A 17,697-nucleotide genomic window follows, 5' to 3' on the forward strand; every position below is an offset into this window, starting at 1 on the left:
CTGATTTTTTTTTTTCATGGGTGTTAGGCTTTTACGTAGACACAGAGGAGAGAGGGACTTGAGTTGTTCTTGGGAAGATGGTGGAGAGTTGGAGCTTCCTTGTCTCCTCCTTTCCTTCTTCAGTCCAATAATCAAAATTAACACTTTCACTGGTGGCAATAAGATTATGAGTCATAAACTTTTCCATTTGCATCACAGAAGTATACAGTACCTTTTAGCTATGCCGCGCCATCATCTTTCAAGAGTCTGCTGCAGAAAATCAAATATAAATTATTGTGGAAAAACAGAAAATTTGCCTTAGGAGTTCAGTCTGACTCTGTTCCTGTAATAACAAATTTTCAGTTCATGTTAACTTTCATTTTACATAGTACCTATGTCTTCTTTGTCACTGGTGAACTCTCCAAACCTGAATCATTTGAGAACTCAGTGTGATTGGCAACCTGCTCACAAAGATAAACAGAATCTTCAGATGTACCAATTCCTTGTTCCTTAGGCTGAAGTTTTCTCTCACATCCAGCCGTGCTGCTCTGCAGTTAACTATCCCCACAGTTTTGCTGACAGTTAATGTGAATGCTGCCTAATTTGGACCAGCCAAAAGTATCTCAGTGACTGGAACAATTAATGTAATTTCTCTGGACAGATGTTCTCCCTAGGCAGGCCCCAGCTGTGCTGGTGGAATAGATACCTACCACTTGCTACTCATTTGCTACGTCCAGTTGAAGACCACTGCCCCTCTGATCTGTTGGCTGAGCTAGGCGTGTGAATGACTTGTTCTTTCAGTGAAATGCCTAGTTACCAAAAACCTAGTATTTAAGCAACTCATCTCAATGCTAATATTGGTAATGCTTACTTCAGCAGCTCTGCCTAGCAAAGCTGTGGAAGCTGTCAGTTTTGGAGGAGGGCCAACTAGCATTTCTCACTGGGTTAGATGTTTGTAGGGAGAACATCTGCTTACAGTCCAAATGCTCATTTGAGGCTGAAATGAGGCAGCAGATGCTGCAGAGACTGGCCTGTATGGGATACTCATGGATCATATTGCTTCCTGATAACTGGTCACAGCCCATGACTGACTGCTTGGACCTCAGAGAAGTTGGTATGACCTCCCATGGGTGAGCATCTCTTAGAGCTCTCCTTGTCCTCCATGGTTAAGCTCTACTGCTGTCAGTCATACGGGTGTTGTGGGAGGCAGCCACAGGACTCAAAAGGCTTGCTGTTACACTTCTAGAAATAAACTGATCTGCTATTCAACATGAATTCTTCCCTTCTGCTGAAAAAAATAGCTCATGTAATTTAGAGACTGCGCTATGGCACATATGGTATGGAAGGAACAAAATTAAAGGAGGACAATTTTTGTTCTCCTACTTCCTAGCCTTCCTGCCATTGTCACTTTAGTGTCCTTTCAAAACAGAATTTCTGAATGTCATTCAACTACAGATTTGTAAGAGCAAAGTGGAGGGTACAAATTTCATCTCATCCAAGCATATTTTAACACTGACAAAGCACTGCATTTTGTCTAACTCAGGAACAGTAAAAAACTATTTTGACTGGTACTTAAACATCTTGGTCAGACACCTAGCATAGAAAATTTAGCCCAAACTGTTAAAGCTTAAGAAAATCACAGGAAAATGAGAACAATCTTCTAATAGAAAGGTACAGTTATGAATCCACCTTCCACAGTGTTTCCATCCATTGTCTTGTTTTTAGAATCATAGCATATGACTAGCAGTTTTGTGAAATACCACATTTAGCCATTCCGAAACCAATTAAAAATGTCAGACTTTTATGTATTTTAGGAATCATTCATTCCACTTTACCCAGCAACAGAAAACCACCCTCAAATGACACAGTATGAGATATTACTGTGTGTTCTCCTTCTGTTTGAGACTTCTTTCACCCCATGGTCTTTCAACTAATTACTTTTGAGCTGGTACTGCAAAACGTGGGAGATGTTAGGGAATCTCTAATTACAGAGCAAATTCGACCCAGTAATGTGGCCATGAAAAGGCTTCAGAGCTGCCAGTGCAGTAAGGATAGCTGAGTGGCTGTCCCCAGGGGGCGTGGACAGAGAAAACCTGCCGATACCCACCATTGCCTGAGAGCATGACCAGTGTTTCAGAGACGAATGGGCTGTCTTGGTTGCTGCGACCACTGCTGAAACAAGGAATGCCTTCCAGCTGTGGTTCCATGTGTGCGCTCCAGCCATGTACTGGCTCTACCTGGGGGAGTGACCCAGGTGTTTGCTGACAGTCTACTTTCAGGTGTAATGGGGAGATGGGAACATTGCTGTCTCACACATGCTGATCACAATACACGAGGTACATGCCCCAAGCCCACTTCAGAGTGAATGACCCTATGAAAACCCCTCCTCCCTCTCCTCCTCCTCTTCTGCATGTTCAGCATGTTCAGCTCTGACACCCACTCTGCTGCTCACATGTGTCACTTGGAGAAAACCCACACGGCAAAAAATGTTGCCGTAACCATTTGTTTGGCAGCAGTTAAAAATTAGAGCAGAGCTCAGTTTTATTTCAGGCTGTGAAGGAACAAGAAGGGGCCCACGCCCTTGGGCAGCAGAGGTGAGTGTGACAGGAGGAAAAGAACTGTCACAGGGAGCGTGGGGACATACTTTGGGGCTGGCCAAAGGAAGGGAAAAGCAAGGAGACAGAATATGACTCCTCACAGCATATGAGGAGGCGTACCAACAGATTTCATTGCAAGCTAGCGAGTTGAAAATGTGCTGCATAAGAGAGAATGAAAAAACAAGCAGCTTTGTGTTTTGTATGAACCTTAAGCTTTGTATTAATAACATCCTTTCTAACTTATGTTTCGTTTTTAGTGATACACTGGTGCACACAACGAGGAACAGGATCATGGGCCAGGTCTGCATGGAAAAGAACCTCAGGTCTCAGGGAACGGGGCACCTTGCAAAAGGCATAAAAAATCTTCACAGAGCCTGCCTGAACATCTCAGCTTGCATGTTTTTATTTACTTAAACTCTACAATTAGTATGGCAGATATCAACCCACTGCTGTTGCAATTTCCCATAAATCCTGTAGCTGAAAGTAAGTGATTTACAACACAAATGATAATTAAAACAAGATGCAAGTAATTAAAGCCGCTAGAACAGTCATCTCAATGAACAACTGTTACATGCAACACCAGATGCGCCCAGGCCCTTCACTTTCACGGTCAGCAAGGGTTTTATTTCTCCATGTCCTGCGGTTCCTGTGACAGGCCAGCTATACAACACACGTCGTTTCAGACCACCGTTACCGCGTTCTTTTTGTCCCCTCGGTTTTATTCTATGGCGCCATCCGGCTGGTAAAAAAAAAAAAGAAAAAAAAGAAGGTAAAACACGGGCACCTTAAGAGTGGCCTTAAAACGATGTGTGTTCTACAGCTGCCCTGTGAGGGTCGCCTCACGGCCGCCCGCCTCCCTGCCTGCCTCCCGCGGCTCGGCGCCCCGGGACAGCCGGGAGCGAGGGGCGGGCGGCAGGCGGCGCTGCGCACGCGGCCTAACCACGGCCTCTTCCCGCCCGGCGGCGCCGAAATCAAACCGCGCCATGGTAAGCGGGGCCGCCCGCCCTCCTCCTCCTCCTCCCGCGCCCCTCGGCCGCCGCAGCCGCGCCCGGGCCGGGCCGTCGCTGAGGCTGCGGCGGCTGCTGAGGGAGCCGCAGCCGTGGGGGCTGCCACTCGGGGCCGCGGCAGGGGGCGTGTGACGGGCGCCCGCGCCCCGCTGTCCCTCCGCCCCGGCGGCCGCTGAGGGGAGCGGGGCACCGGCTCCGGGCAGGCACCGCGGCTCCCGATAAGCTCCCACGGCGCCGGGTCGGGGGGCGCAGCGTCAGCACGGCGTGGGCTGCGCCTTCGGCCTGTTGAAGGGCGATGGAGAGTCAGGCGGCACCTGGAGGAGCAGCCATAGCCCCGTGACAGAGGCTCGGGGTGGGCGCGGCGCCCGCTGATCCCCCTGGGACCCGGGGGCCCAGGTGTGAGCAGGCCGAGCCTCTGGCTGCGGCTGTGGGGAGGTGGGAGCGGGCAGAGCGTGTATCGCAGGTGTGCTCCAGTGGCGCTCACAGCACCGCACACCCGCCTCTGCCTGCGGTAGCGTGAGCGACGGCAAAGGGGATGCACCTGGTGCGGTCTGTATTTGTGGTGGGGAGCACCTGCCAGCGGCGTAGGAGGGAGAAATCGAGGTGAAAAGTTAATAACATTTATTTGGAGCGCGCTTTGATTGGTTGCTTCGCTCTGTTTGTTGGAGCGCGGATGTGAAACTTGGCGCCCGAGCACGTGCTTTCAGAAAGGCCGCTTCGATTCCACGTCATGCACGTACAGGTTTTATTCCTCTGGCTGCTGACGGTGTCAGGGATGTTTGGGAAGGCAGGGAGATGGAAGTTAATCAGTCTGCTTTCCGTTCGTGCTCCTACTCGCATGTATGTGGCGGCTCCAGGCTTTAATCCTGCAATGTAGTGACATCGTAGGAGACAGTTGTGACATCGCTGCTGGCATCGGGCATCACTGGCTAAAGCAGAAGGGAGGAGACTTAAAAAAAAAAAGTAATGGTGCTTTTGTTAAATATAGTATTGAATTGCTTCTCTTCCTGTCTCTGTTATTGTAGCTTCATAAGCTACCTTTTACTTTTTAAAATTGTAGCTTCATAAGCTACCTTTTATTTTTTAAAATTAAGTCAATCTGGCCGGTTTGCTCTTGGTGCACGTTTTAGATGTTGTGCTGCCCTATCATGTGATTTATTTAAGAAGGAAGCAACTGTTAAAAGTAGAAATGGTATTGACTCCCTTCTGTTGACACTTGGAAACATAACCATGTCTTTCTCAAAGCATCATGTTATTAGAATGCCCACTTCCATTGACTCAAGGACGATAATATATATGTCTTTTGGCTTTTTTTCAATGAGACCTTTTTTTGCCAGCAACCTCTGGTGTTCTTTCTATCCCTCTTTCAATTTCTTGTAGCCACACACAGCTTGTGAAGTAGGGAGTGGGGCAAGGGGAAACTTTTCGGATTCACATTATGGCAGTTGCTTTCAAGTTGTTGTGGACTATGCTAAATGCTATTAATAAAACTCCAATTCTCTGTGAAATACTTTATATCCTAATTTTACAAGGGGCACGTCAAAATACTATTTCTGAAAGTCTTCAGAGGAGACTATTTCTCAGTTTGGTATTGGTGGTAGCAGTTTGTGAGGTAGCCATTTCTGCCTTTTGCTTCAAGTTCAACCTATGTTATTTACTGCTTGATCACGCAACTGCAGAGATAAGAAATAAATGAAGCAAAGCTTTTAAAATATGACCTTGAAATTATAAAGTTTGGTAGGACATTTGAAGAAATATATACCTCAAAATGCTCTTTATCTCCTAAAAAAAAAACTTAATGGCCTGCATCTCACAGTACTGTGTGTATATTAAAAGCTAGAAAACAATTATTAAAAAAACTTCAAAAGATATTCCTTCTTTTCTAAGGACTGTTAAACATTTGCGTGCCTTTGGTATAAATACACACTTTGGAATTGGTATTTGTCAAGAAACCTTGAATCTGGAGCTGGATTGGATTGTGTGAAAGGTCAGTTCCAAGCTTAGAAGGTAGGTTTCTCCATTTAATAGATTGCAGGTGGATGAGCTTGGTGTAGTGACCAAGAAATAGTTTGCAAAGAAAGCCTGGGGTTAGTGGTAAGGTGTTTTAAAGGATGGAGACTATAACTTAGAGGTAAATAGATTTGAATTCTGAGCAGCTGTTAATTATTCAAATAGCTGAATTTTTTTTCTTTTCATTGTTCTAGTCCAAGAAAAAAGGTCTGAGCTTTGAGGAGAAGAGAGCTCGCATGATGGAGATCTTTTTTGAAACAGTAAGTAACTTGCAATTATCCTGCATTTACATTGGTGGGAAAACATGTCCTGAAAGGAGCTTAACTGCAGATGAACTCTGTATCCCAGTATGCATTTCACTGATGCCCTGTGTCATCAATTAATAAATTACAGGCACAAAGTTTCCTTCATTTAGCTTCTAATCAGGTGGATCATCTCCTGGTGGAGCCAAGGCATGAACATGCACAGATGTGTTAAAATCTTTATGTGCTACCTATGCACATTGTCTCTTTTTGAGTCTGTTACCATAAGAGGGACAGTAGGAGATTAGGAGGTAGCTCACTGCATTTTAGGGGAGAAGGAAAAAAAATCTGAGTGTTAGAAAAGTTGAGAGCAGACCTAGAAGAGGTCCTTGGGGGGAAGAGACCTGGAGATACAAAAGCAGAGCTTCAGTTGTATTGGTGGCATATGTTATCCACCGTGTTTCACCTATTAAAAAAAAGTACTGTGACCTGAGTACTTGAGCAGTGTGGTGCATCTGGTGCTGGCAATCTGACCTGGGCTCTGTGTGCCCTAAGGGCTTTATGGTCTAACTAGGCAAAATATGGTGACTTTACAGTACCAAAGGAAAGAACAGGGCTTGTTACAATAATAGTATTTTTCTTATTATTTAATTCTCAAGAACATTCCAGTTCTGTTGAGGAATATGCAGCTCATTTCCCTAGCAAAACCAAAACATACAGTGTATTTTCTACTTGCTGTTGTTGGCATTGATTTAGTATAAGAAACACTCAGGCTTAGATGATGCTGTCATTTGGAACTAAATTGTCTTTCATGTTTTGCACAGAAAGATGTGTTCCAGTTGAAGGATATAGAGAAGATTGCTCCAAAAGAAAAAGGGATTAGTAAGTGTTTATAAAAGTTATTTCTCTTGAACCATTAATCATTTTTGGGGCAGGTCAAGTAGCATAAATTTTCCTGGCTACAATTTTAGGCTTGTGGTTGTAATAATGGAAAAAATATCTAGAATGGGAGACTGGTCAATGGCAGGGCTGTAGTGTTAAAAGTGACATGGGATGGGGGCTTTCCTAGGCTCTGAGTTGCCTGACTTGCAGTGACTTTCAGTGTATGAAATCATTATATGCACTCGGGCTTTAAAGATCTGCCTGTAACGTCATAAATATTTTAAAATGCTAGTCCAAACATACACCAACAGTGTTCTGTTGAGCTGTTCCCCTCCAAAAATGGCTGGACAGCTGTAGATGGAAGGAGTTTTTCTTTTCAATGAAAGCCTTCCTGATGAGATCCATTGGTTTAGGATTAGGTCCAAGAGGATTTATCTTATGCTGTTGAATTGTTTTATATGTTCCTCATTCTTCTTCCTTCTATGTTCATTGACAAAAGGGGGGCAAAGCAGAATGTTCATGTAGTTACCACTGTCCTTGACTGGCATATCTTGGTGGCATTGCAAGAGTAAATGAACTTGCTGAAAGAACTGCAGACGTAAATATCGCAAAACTGAGTTTTTCAATTGTGTCAGCAGCTAACAGGCACTCATGGGCTTCTGAAGAGACGTGGTGCTGTCTTGATTGGTTTGCAAATGCGTATATTCAGTTGTAATCTGTGGTAAATACAAGCAGTAGAATTTAATATTTAAAAATCAACTGTAGAGTTTCTAAAAGCATTAACATCTTTGAATACTCCAAATTCATCCAGCCTCTGCGTATGAAGGCATTTAGCCACACAACACAAGCCCCAGTTACTCTGAAAAGAAAAATGACTAGCCTGTGGAAAGGCCCCGTCCTGGCATCCAACCTATGGCTTCCAAAACGTAGATTTTGATCTGGGATCCCTTTTAGACTAGAAATTGAACATCAAATACCAAAACCCATAAATGAGCTCAAAAGTCTTTATATCTTCAACACTTGAGGATAATATAACGATTTTGCTTTGTTAACAGACATCATTTTTTAAAATGGTGACTTATGCCACAGATTTGCTAAAAAATGATCAATTATGTTCAGAAACGCTTTGGGTCCTTGTAACTGCAGGTGAGGTTCTGTATTGGAACAAAATCGAGAGTAGAATCTGTCCCTCCTGAGTCTGTAGACACATGGCTTTAGTACCTCTGCTGCTATTAAATGCTTTGATAAGCATTACAAAGTGAAATGTAATTACACTCCTAATCAAGAAATTGTAAATTAATCCATATTAAAATTAAGATTGCAGGACAACTTCTGAAGTACCTCTCATGGGTTTGTTATGGTATTGTACTGTGCTGTGTGTGTATGTTGTATGATACTCATGAGTGGTGTTTTGCAAATAACTGTTAGCAGATGTGCAGAATAGCAGTCTTTAGGAACAAACTGCTGATTTCAAAGAGATTGATGCTTTCAAGGGAAGCTTCTGCCATGGTGGGTGTCCTCTTGAAATCTTCTAGCTAGCTGACTAATATTAGAGTAAAATATTCATACAGGTGATTATAGATGGTGGGTTGTGCATTAATAATTCTCCATAGTTTAGATGCTATGCAGTTCTAATTTGATATTTTTGCTTTTGTTAGCCTCGATGTCAGTGAAGGAGATTCTGCAAAGCCTAGTTGACGATGGCATGGTGGACACTGATAGGATTGGAACTTCCAATTATTTCTGGGCTTTTCCAAGTAAAGCTCTTCATGCCAGGAAGCGTAAATTGGAGGAGTTGGAGTCTCAGGTAAATTTATTTTATGAAAAATACTTCTTTATCTGAATGGGTTTGCTTTTCTTATACCCCCTGATCATTCTTGTTTATATCTCTTGTGTACAAATGTACATGCCCACACACAGAGATTTTTACTATAGGAATTATCTGTCACACATGGTAGGATGTTCTCACTATCTTACTGTCACATCAGAAAAATGTTGGAAGTTCTTGTTGGAGCTTGAGAACGCTTTTTATCTACTTGGTGCTGGAAGTATGTTATTCATGATGCAATGTGTCATTTAAGGACTCAAAATATTTAGGTAGTGTATGGTTTTGTGTCTCTTACATAATGTAGGCCATCCTGTGGTAATAATGTAAAAGTCATGAGTGCTGAAATGCATAACCTGAGTAAATGTGGCAGTGGTTTCTCATTATGGCCATTGTGCTTTCCTCTCTGCTTTATCTATGGCTTAATTTGTGAGCACTTCTGTAATCCCATACTGTACTTTTAGTAGGAGAGAAGAGCAAATTGGTCATGAATCACAGAATCAAAGAATGGCTGAGGTTGGAAGGGACCTCTGGAGACCATCTAGTCCAATTCCTTGCTAGAGCAGGTTCACCTGGAGCAGGTTGCACATGATCACATCCAGGTTATAAGAGAAGGAGACTCCACAGCGTCTCTGGGCAGCCTGTTCCAGTGCTCTGTCACCCTCGAAGGAAAGAAGTTTTTCCTCTTAGTGACATGGAACTTCCTATTTGTGCCTGTTGACTCTTGTCTTCTCACTGGGCACCACTGAAAAGAGTCTGGCTCCATCCTGTAGACACCCGCCCTCACAGTCATCTCTTCTCCAGATGCACAGGTCCAGCTCCCTCAGCCTTTCCTTGTAAGAACAGTGCTCCAGTCCCCTCATCATCTCCATAGCCTTCTGTTGATCCTATCCAGTAATTGCTTGTCTTTCCTGAATTGGGCAGAGCACTCCTGATGCAGCCTCACCAGGGTGGAGTAGAGGGGAAGGATAGGCTCTTCTGCAGAAGAGCAAGGCAGTCTTTTGTTGCAGCATTGCTGTTCTGTTGGTCTGGTTCTTAACTACTTCTTAGGAACTGTCTTTCTTGCTTCTTCTAATGGGAGTGGGAAAGCATCTGTTTTTCAGTTTATTTGCAACGGGAGTATACGATAACAAGATCAACAAAATAGATTTATGAGACCATGTGTGATTGCACCACAACACTGCCAAGTTTTCCCATGCTTATTTAGCATTATAGTCTTTCATCAAAAAATCATTTGAATTAATGCAAAATTATTGGTAGCATCTGAACATTTTTACAGACTTTATTTTCTTCAGGCATAGCTCTGGTATCATCATTGCCTTCTTATGTGCAGTGTTGTCAACTTCAGCTACTTCATTATATTTATACAATTATATCAAGATAATTTAAAAAAAAAAAGTTTTTTTCCCCAGCTTGAATTGAAAAAGGAGTTTGATTTAACTGGATATAGTTGCACTGTTTTCAAGGATGGACTTAATCTGGCACTACTACTGAACTTAAATTAATTTTTATGAACTGGTAGTAACAATGCACTGATTCTTACTCCAGTGAAGTTTCATCTGTCTGAAACAAGAGATTAGTTTAACTCTGCACTGACTTGGAACTGAATTTCCTAGCAAAGTTACTCAGCTTACTAGTATATTCATGAAAGTTTTAGATCAGGCTGTTTACTCTGCCAGAACATAAATGCCACCTGAGCAATTGGACAAATACATGCCAGAATTCTGTCTCTGTTCACCAAACGGTCTGGTGCCACTGTCTTGTTCAGTGCAAATGATTTGCTCTTGTGAATTTTCTGTTGTTGCTCATACTCCATATTATACTCAAGTAGCTGAATGAAGGAGTTGGTTGGTTCTCTTTGCCCTTGGGCCTAGTCCCATCATGAATTTCAAAGATAATTGGTCAAGCAGGTCTCTAGCATACCCTGATGAATGTCTTGCAGAATCCAGCTAATGTGTTCCACCATAAATATCCTGGTGTTATCTACAAAAATATGCTGTACTGCTTTAAATGTACTTTTACATTATTAAACACAAAACCGTCTATTATTGTGGAATTATAATAAGCATGTAGTTACTGTATTGTAACATCATTTTATGATTATTTCTGTGTAGGAAGTAAATGCTGATATGAACAGTTTTGCAACATAAGACTATTAAAAAGAAATATTTTTTTACCAGACCCTCATTTGCAAACCAAGTCCTGCTCCTTGCATGTGGGTTTATTGGTATAAGAGCTCTCTTTAGCCCATGTTATGAGTCTTGTAAAGTACTTCTATTCATTACCTCGCTTTTCTGATGAGACTTGAAATGTTTCAGCATTTCAGGGAAAAGCATTTTTACTAGCTGAACATAACTTCCCTGTTTGACACAGTGGAAAGGTGGCATTTTCAATGAATAGCTCTCTGAACATTTTTACAAGATGGTAACAGATTCTGTCTGTGAGTTCAAATTAGCTGTTTTGGTGTTTGTAGTCTTCTTGATGTGAACACATACAGATTTTCTTAAGGGTTTCTAAACCCAGTCACCGAGTATCACAAAACTTCCTGTCAGAACATGTAAAGCAGAAGAAAAAAGTCAGCTATTTTACCATTTCTGTTGCATGTTGCCTTTGATCATTCCTGTATACAGCTTTTGGCATGCTGAGAAATATGCTTTGTTTCTGTGTCTTTTCCAGATTGATTGGTAACTTGTGAGTTGGTCTCCTTCTTTAGCAGTTAAAAGCCAGAATCAAGCTGCCTTACTTAAAGCATGTTTAAAAATCCAGCAGTTTAGTTCATACTGCAGTTAAGGCTTTTTACCAGGAGACAATATCTTTGTTTGCTGAGGGTAAATAGTGAAGGGAGTGATCCCTAATGCTGAACTAAGACATTTGAAAATAATTTGGAGGAACAGAACAATCTTCTCCGTGATGCAAATCCTTCTATTAATTCATATCACTGAGGGCTTAGGTTTGACAGGTTGGGCCTGCTGCAGGACCTTTTGCCTGCATACATTGGTACTTCAGCATGTTCTAGACAAGTTGCTCATAGCATTCTGTATCTTACAGAACTTGTGATTGTGGGGAGGCTGTTTTGGGAACTGTTCTTGAAAGAGTTCTTTTGTTTCAGATTTTTTAGTGATTAATAAGCCACACCCCAATTTACTCAGTAGCAAAGAAGTCTGACTCAGTATTCATGATGAAGAGCAAGCCAGTTTTGCCCAGATGTTTGAAGTTGCACTTCACAGGGCTTCTGGTATACCCTAGATTTTTTTTCTATAAGGATATATGACATCATTAGTGTGATCCTTTTGTGCAGCGATATGACAATTAAAAATAATGCTAAAGTTTCTTGACAGCTCACCTCCCTGACCCCATCTTTCAGCTTGCTTTTGTGGGGGCAGGTGTTTGGAGAGGGGCACTAATCCCTGAACTTTTATATGTGGCAAACTTGTGCTGATCTAATTAGGTTTAGGATCTTGGTGGTGCCCTCTAACACAGAGTTACTGTTTGGACTTCTTCCTGTTTTTCTGAAAAGCAAGGACAGCAGATGCTTCTGCTGCTGTTTTCTCCAGTAGCTCACAGAGTAAGGGAATTGCTAAGTAGGTGCCTGTGGAGTTTGTATTGATTTATTTTGCAGTGACATGGCTGCTTTTAAAGGTTTATGCCTTCTGCCAGATGCTTGTTCTTCATCTCTTGGTTATGCTTATGCAGCTGTGAAGGGGACCACTGAAAAAGTGAAAGAAGTTGGAAGTTGCATTGTAGTTAGATGGGTTTATACAGACATTTGGTTTGTTTGCATGTGGAAGTTGCATTTAGTTAGATGGGTACAGCTATGAGATGGTGAAACCATAGCAAGGGTGTGGACTGAGAAATACTGTTTTAACAATGTTTATAAGTGAAGAAATTTTTAGTGGAACCTCACCTGTCCAGAGAACTGTGGAAGCTTTACTGGCAGGGTGCTCAGGTTGTGAGTTTTTTCCTTTAATAAGAAAATGATATGGTTTTATTCTTTATCAGTATTTTCCTGTTGTATTCTGAAGCTTTGAATAACCTGTGATCAGTTATAGTTAGATAAAATGAGATTTTATTCTCGGCGTAACAGTATTGGATGCTTGGGGTTTTTATTAAACTAACAAAGAATTTGACTTACACCATGTAACAGAAAGATCATCATTTATTGGTGATTCCACTGCTTTTTGTTGATTGTGTAGCCTGCATAAAATGAGGAGACTGGATAATGACAGCCATGTTCAATCTTGGGCAAGAGCTGCTAATGTGTTTCATACAATTGTGTATGTGGGGTTTTGTATTGTTCTGCTGTATGTGTTGTTGCAGAAGGGACATGAATGTGAAGGATATGTTGCCTGCTAAAGAGGAGAAGACGTATGCAGCCAAAAACTTGACAACAGTGTTATCAGGTAGGAAATGAGTGAGGAAAAGAGAAACCTTTCTGATGTAGCCTTAGTATAAACAGATTCAGCTTAGATTTTCTTTCATTTTTTTATCTGTGTCTTGGGTAAAACACTTGCAACTGTTTTAGGTGATTTAATGCTGGTTTGCATTTTGCTTTGTAGTGGCTTCAATTAAGCATTAATTGAAGTAACTAGTAACAGTGAGCCTTTGTCTCACAAGGGCTGATGAGTCTGCAAACCATGATCCTCAGAAGCCATGAGGAGTGTCCCATCTCTCCAGCACATTGTCTGCCATAGCCAGTGTGACAGAGGGCATCTCAGCTGGAGTTGCACAGGGCAGGTTTAGTACTGACACGGCAGGGCCTAAGGGAGGCAGAAGCAATTTCAGTGGTCCTTGGTGACATTGAAGAGTGTCTGGCATTCAGTGTGACAGGCATATATGTCGGAACCGTAAAGTTATAGAGGATTGCCATAGCATAGTGTAGTACTTTTAGCAGATAGGGACCTGAAATACCAAGTACTTCAAAGATATTGTGGTTGTTAGTGTAACTGTTGAGAGTACTGGGAGTACTGTAGTCCAATAGCTTGGGGAAACAACCAGTTTGTTTCCTTTCCTCTGTCTGGTGTTGTAACAGTTCATTTCACTGTTCAGTTCAAACCCGTTCATTTCACTGTGTTATTGTTGTTTGTCTCACCTTATTTCTCCTGGTGTTGCTTTCCCGGGGGTTAATCTTTTGTATTCTTAGGCTTTGCAAGGGAAAGTTTAACAGCAAACAGTATTAGAGCTGCTGTTCCAACTGAGAGCAGGATGGTGTCATGTTGCACTGCGAAAAAGATTGAACAGAATCTTTGCGAGCAGGATACAGGATGGACTTTCTGTGCTGTTTCCTGTGCTTGCATCAAAATACTCATGAGCAACAGAGATTTGAGAGTTTCTGGCAATTTTTTTTCTCCCACCAAGCATTGCATTGGGCCAGTGTTAATTAAGATAAAAAGGATTAGTTGATGTTTCATTCCTTAAATCCCTGCCCTAGGGTTGGTAAGAGGAGGGATTTTCACCTCCCATGACTCGTATATTGAGCCAAGGGAAGTATTTAGAAGTCAATACATCCAAACTCTCATTTGACAGCTAGTTTAAAACAAAACAAAACAAAAAACCCTACCGAAAAACCAACATGTTGAAATAAAGTGACTTCATATGTATCAAATTGATTGTACTTATGAGCATTGAAATATGAAAAGCAAAAGGATTTATTTTAGTAAAAAAATAACCTGAGGCAATGCTATATTAGGAAATGCTTATGTTAGGAATGCGCATTGTTTGAAAATAGTTAATGGAAAAAAATAACCATATTGTGAGTAGTGTGGCTTGAATCATCCTGAAGATATTTGACAACATAACTAAAAGGAGAGAACCATGTTTGTTTAGAATGCACACAGAACATTTTGAGTTTTAACTATCAGAAAGTTCTTTCAAGAGGCGGCTTGGGTTTGCTTGCTTTTTACTTTGTAGTGGCTTTTATAAAATACACCTTTTAGGTGTATTTTTCCTCCTTAAATACTGTGACTGGGTTACTGCATGGGAAGTTGTTAAACAGAGCCTGATTGAGACCACTGAAGTTCAGGAAACTTCTGCTGCCCAAACTGTTTCAGTCTGAGCAGCCTCTTCCTTGATCCAGTTGATTCACTCAGCTGTTGGGGTATTTCCACACAGTTTGATTCTGGACTGCAAGAAGGTACAAATGCTCAGTAGTGGCTGACTAAAAGCAACCCTGAACGGAGGTACAAATCCGTGGAGATGTCATGTTCAGTGAGGAGTAACAAGCCTGATGGTGCTTGGGAGTCGGGTGACGTTGCTGAAGCTGCTGGACAAGATGTGCCCTGGCTGCCGCTTTGAATCAGCAGGGAGTGCCTGCAGGCCCTATTGTTGTGAAGCAAGCTTTTGGCATTGCTTTGTACCTCAGCAGATGGTACACCATTGGCCCTTACCAAAGCTCCTTGCATACCTCAGGTCTCTATTGCAATTTTCAGCCTCTGATGGTTCTGAATTCAGGATCTCACTGGGGGTTTTTTGCCTTATAGAAGTGATGAGCTATTCTTACAGGTGCATGTGCGACACCTTTAGAATCCATGACCTAATGCTTTTGATAGAACAGGTTATTTTTTTGGATGTAAGATTTTCACATTATGATCAGTTGAAAAGCTGTAGTAATGCAGTATTCAGTGTGTTTTTAAACAACTTTTTTCATTTATTGAAAATAAAGGACTTGCAGGCATAAAACGTCTTAAGGTTTATCATGATTTTAAGCTTTACTGAAATACCTTTTAGAAAAGCTTAGCGCTATCTTTTTGTATATATTTTATTAATGATAAGGGAGTAGGTGGCGTAGTTAAAGAATTGTCCTCTAAAACCGGAGAAGTACATCAGAACTTTTGCAACTAATACCTGTGACTTGCGTTAGGAATTATTTATTTAGGCGTTTTTCTCATTCATTGATTTAGACATATGTATGCTTACAATTTAATTTTACTAGGTTGAAGAAAATATAATAGATTGTCCCTTTCCAGGAAAAATAAAAGTCTAATTGCTAAAGATGTCTCTCTTTTAATGCCCATTATAAGGCCTTGAGCAACCTGGTCTAGTGGGAGGCATCCCTGACCATGGCAGATGATCTTTAAAGGCCCTTCCAACCCTTAACATTCTGTGATTTTTTTAATACACAGGCAGGATCCCAGTGTGTTGACTAAGCTGTTAGAGCAGTCTTCCCATATCCGTGTTGGGCCTCCCTTTTTCCCTCTTATTTGAGGACATGTCATTTAGCTTTCTCTTTATTTATTTAGTTATTCTTCCTTGGGTGAGCCTGGCCATTTTGATAGTCTGCAGCCCCAGTGTGCTGGGTGATTCCATTTAATTCTGCCTCACTTGTTTTTTTTCTCTTGCATGGTAATGACTCTCCCAACAGAGGCAATTAGTGACCCCTCCCTGCTGCAGGCTTTCACTCACCTGTACACTTTATTTGAACTAAAGGACTAGACTCATAAAGAAAAGGCCCACTGCAAAGCTGGTATGGTATGACTAGTTAACATCACCATCCAGAGGGAGCTGGAGCAGTGAAGAGCTCCCTTTAAAACAAGAGGCTGAGAATTTGCATCATTTAAACATTGCAAATACGTTGATTTTATCTGTGCTGGTTTGTTTGTTGATCCTGTAAAGCTTATTCCCTGGATTAGTCTCCTGGAAAATGCTAATAACATTTTATTTGAACAGTCCAGGGTTTTTGTTAACCTCTTTGCATCTTGCACGTGAAAAATGGTGATGCCTTGAAATGATTCTGAATTTAGTAAGTCCGAAAATGTCCAGCAGAGAATACTCTTCTAATGCTGTAACTTATTAGAGCCTTCTGGAATTATGTTTTATGGCATGCTACAAAGCCCTGGAGACTATGCTTAGTTACTGCTGTCATGGCAGACTTCTAAAAATACAGTGCTCTGGTGGCTTCTGTTAGAATTAAGCAACTTCATAATGTGGTGTTCATTAGTTGAATTTCATGCTTTTCCTTTTACTAGCTGTTCATATGTAACTAGATTGATGGCAACTGTGAAGTGTAGATTTCCCTTTCCTTCCTTCTGGATGAGCATAAGGTAAAATTGGCATGATTTAAGAGCAATTTTTTTTTAAAAAACGCTGCCTCAGTAGGAACTCTAAAGATTATAAAATAGGTTTGAAGAAGATTCCTATTATATTAAAAAGGATATATCATTACCGTCCCCCACTAGTGTATATTATATATTCCTCCTGATATAATGGAGGTTTTTCAAACAGTGTTTTCTCTGAAACTGTCAGTTTTTTGGGTGATATCATCTCACAGTTTACCTTTTCAAAGAGGCTTGCATACTGGCTGCTGACTTAGTCCCTGACATTGCAATGAAATTGTTAATCTGAAATGAAAAGAAACTGGGAGTAAACACGGGGCTTGCACCCCAGAAGCCCGGTCAGAGCTGGCCCAGATGCAGCCCTGCATGTCTCCGTGTGCCCCACAGTGGGCATGGCAGGTGTGAGTGACAGTTCAGCATATCAACAGAAACCCAGTGTCCCAAGGAAGTTTAAAGGGTTAGGTGTTTTGTGCTGTCTGGAAGTTTGCCTCTGCTATAAGGCCAGGAGCTTCCAGCCTAGGGATAGGGCAGAGGCAGTACTACTTTCAAAGCTGGATTTGATGGACACAGTCGTAATCCTATTTAATTTGAACTTTGACTTTCACCTTAAAATCTTGAAATTCAATTAATAAAGCATATTTTATTTTAGAAAATTAGCACACATGCAGAAATAAACTACCAGCATGCAAGTCTACATTCATAGCATTTTCTTCTTTTGAAAGGAATTAAAAAAAAAAATTAGAAAAAACCAGAGTATAAAACCAAAATGTGTGAAGTTATTTTGAACAGGGAGACTTTAGAGGAAAGATCTTCCTTATAACAGCCAAGCAGCTCGTTATTTTTGAACACATGGTAATTCCATCAAAGACTGTTCTATGTATCAGGAATTGTTGATGACTTGGTTATCTGTCTGAGCATTACTTCAAAATGATGAAATTGGCAGAAGGAGTGAATTTGTAAGACTGCTGTCAAAACTCTGAAATTTGATAGATGTATTTTACTGACGCTTTTTATTTTACTGATAATATCTCAGTGTAGAATTTGGGCATTTTTAAGAGTCTGTGGAATAAAGTTTGATTTGTTTTTTGTAGTATTTAAGCAGGACTT

At 41.3% G+C, this 17,697-nt stretch overlaps 1 protein-coding gene and 1 long non-coding RNA gene across 8 annotated transcripts in view; one reads left to right on the forward strand and one right to left on the reverse strand.

The window, feature by feature from the left end:
* Window positions 1-2,957: 2,957 nt before the first annotated feature.
* Window positions 2,958-4,016, reverse strand: LOC120323896. The gene is made up of 2 exons (XR_005564811.1): window positions 3,898-4,016; window positions 2,958-3,315 (listed from the first exon to the last, which is right to left on the reverse strand). It is a non-coding gene; the product is annotated as an uncharacterized LOC120323896 (long non-coding RNA).
* Window positions 3,485-17,697, forward strand: part of MND1 (meiotic nuclear divisions 1) — a 42,489-nt gene continuing 28,276 nt past the window's right edge. For 2 of the 7 annotated variants that reach the window (XM_027747370.2, XM_039384658.1), the window contains exons 1-4: window positions 3,485-3,562; window positions 5,788-5,853; window positions 6,660-6,717; window positions 8,376-8,524. In XM_027747370.2, the coding sequence (XP_027603171.1) occupies window positions 3,560-3,562; window positions 5,788-5,853; window positions 6,660-6,717; window positions 8,376-8,524 (276 nt within the window). In that variant the 5' untranslated portion in view covers window positions 3,485-3,559. Of the gene's footprint in view, window positions 3,563-3,660; window positions 3,982-4,006; window positions 4,187-4,253; window positions 4,547-5,446; window positions 5,571-5,787; window positions 5,854-6,659; window positions 6,718-8,375; window positions 8,525-17,697 lie in introns of those variants that run through there. The other 5 variants (XM_039384655.1, XM_039384656.1, XM_027747373.2 and 2 more) reach the window with 5 other exon arrangements.

The sequence above is a fragment of the Pipra filicauda genome, unplaced genomic scaffold (genome assembly GCF_003945595.2).
Source record: "Pipra filicauda isolate LSUMZ 115617 unplaced genomic scaffold, ASM394559v2 scaffold368_size711631_pilon, whole genome shotgun sequence".
NCBI classification, from domain to species: domain Eukaryota; kingdom Metazoa; phylum Chordata; class Aves; order Passeriformes; family Pipridae; genus Pipra; species Pipra filicauda.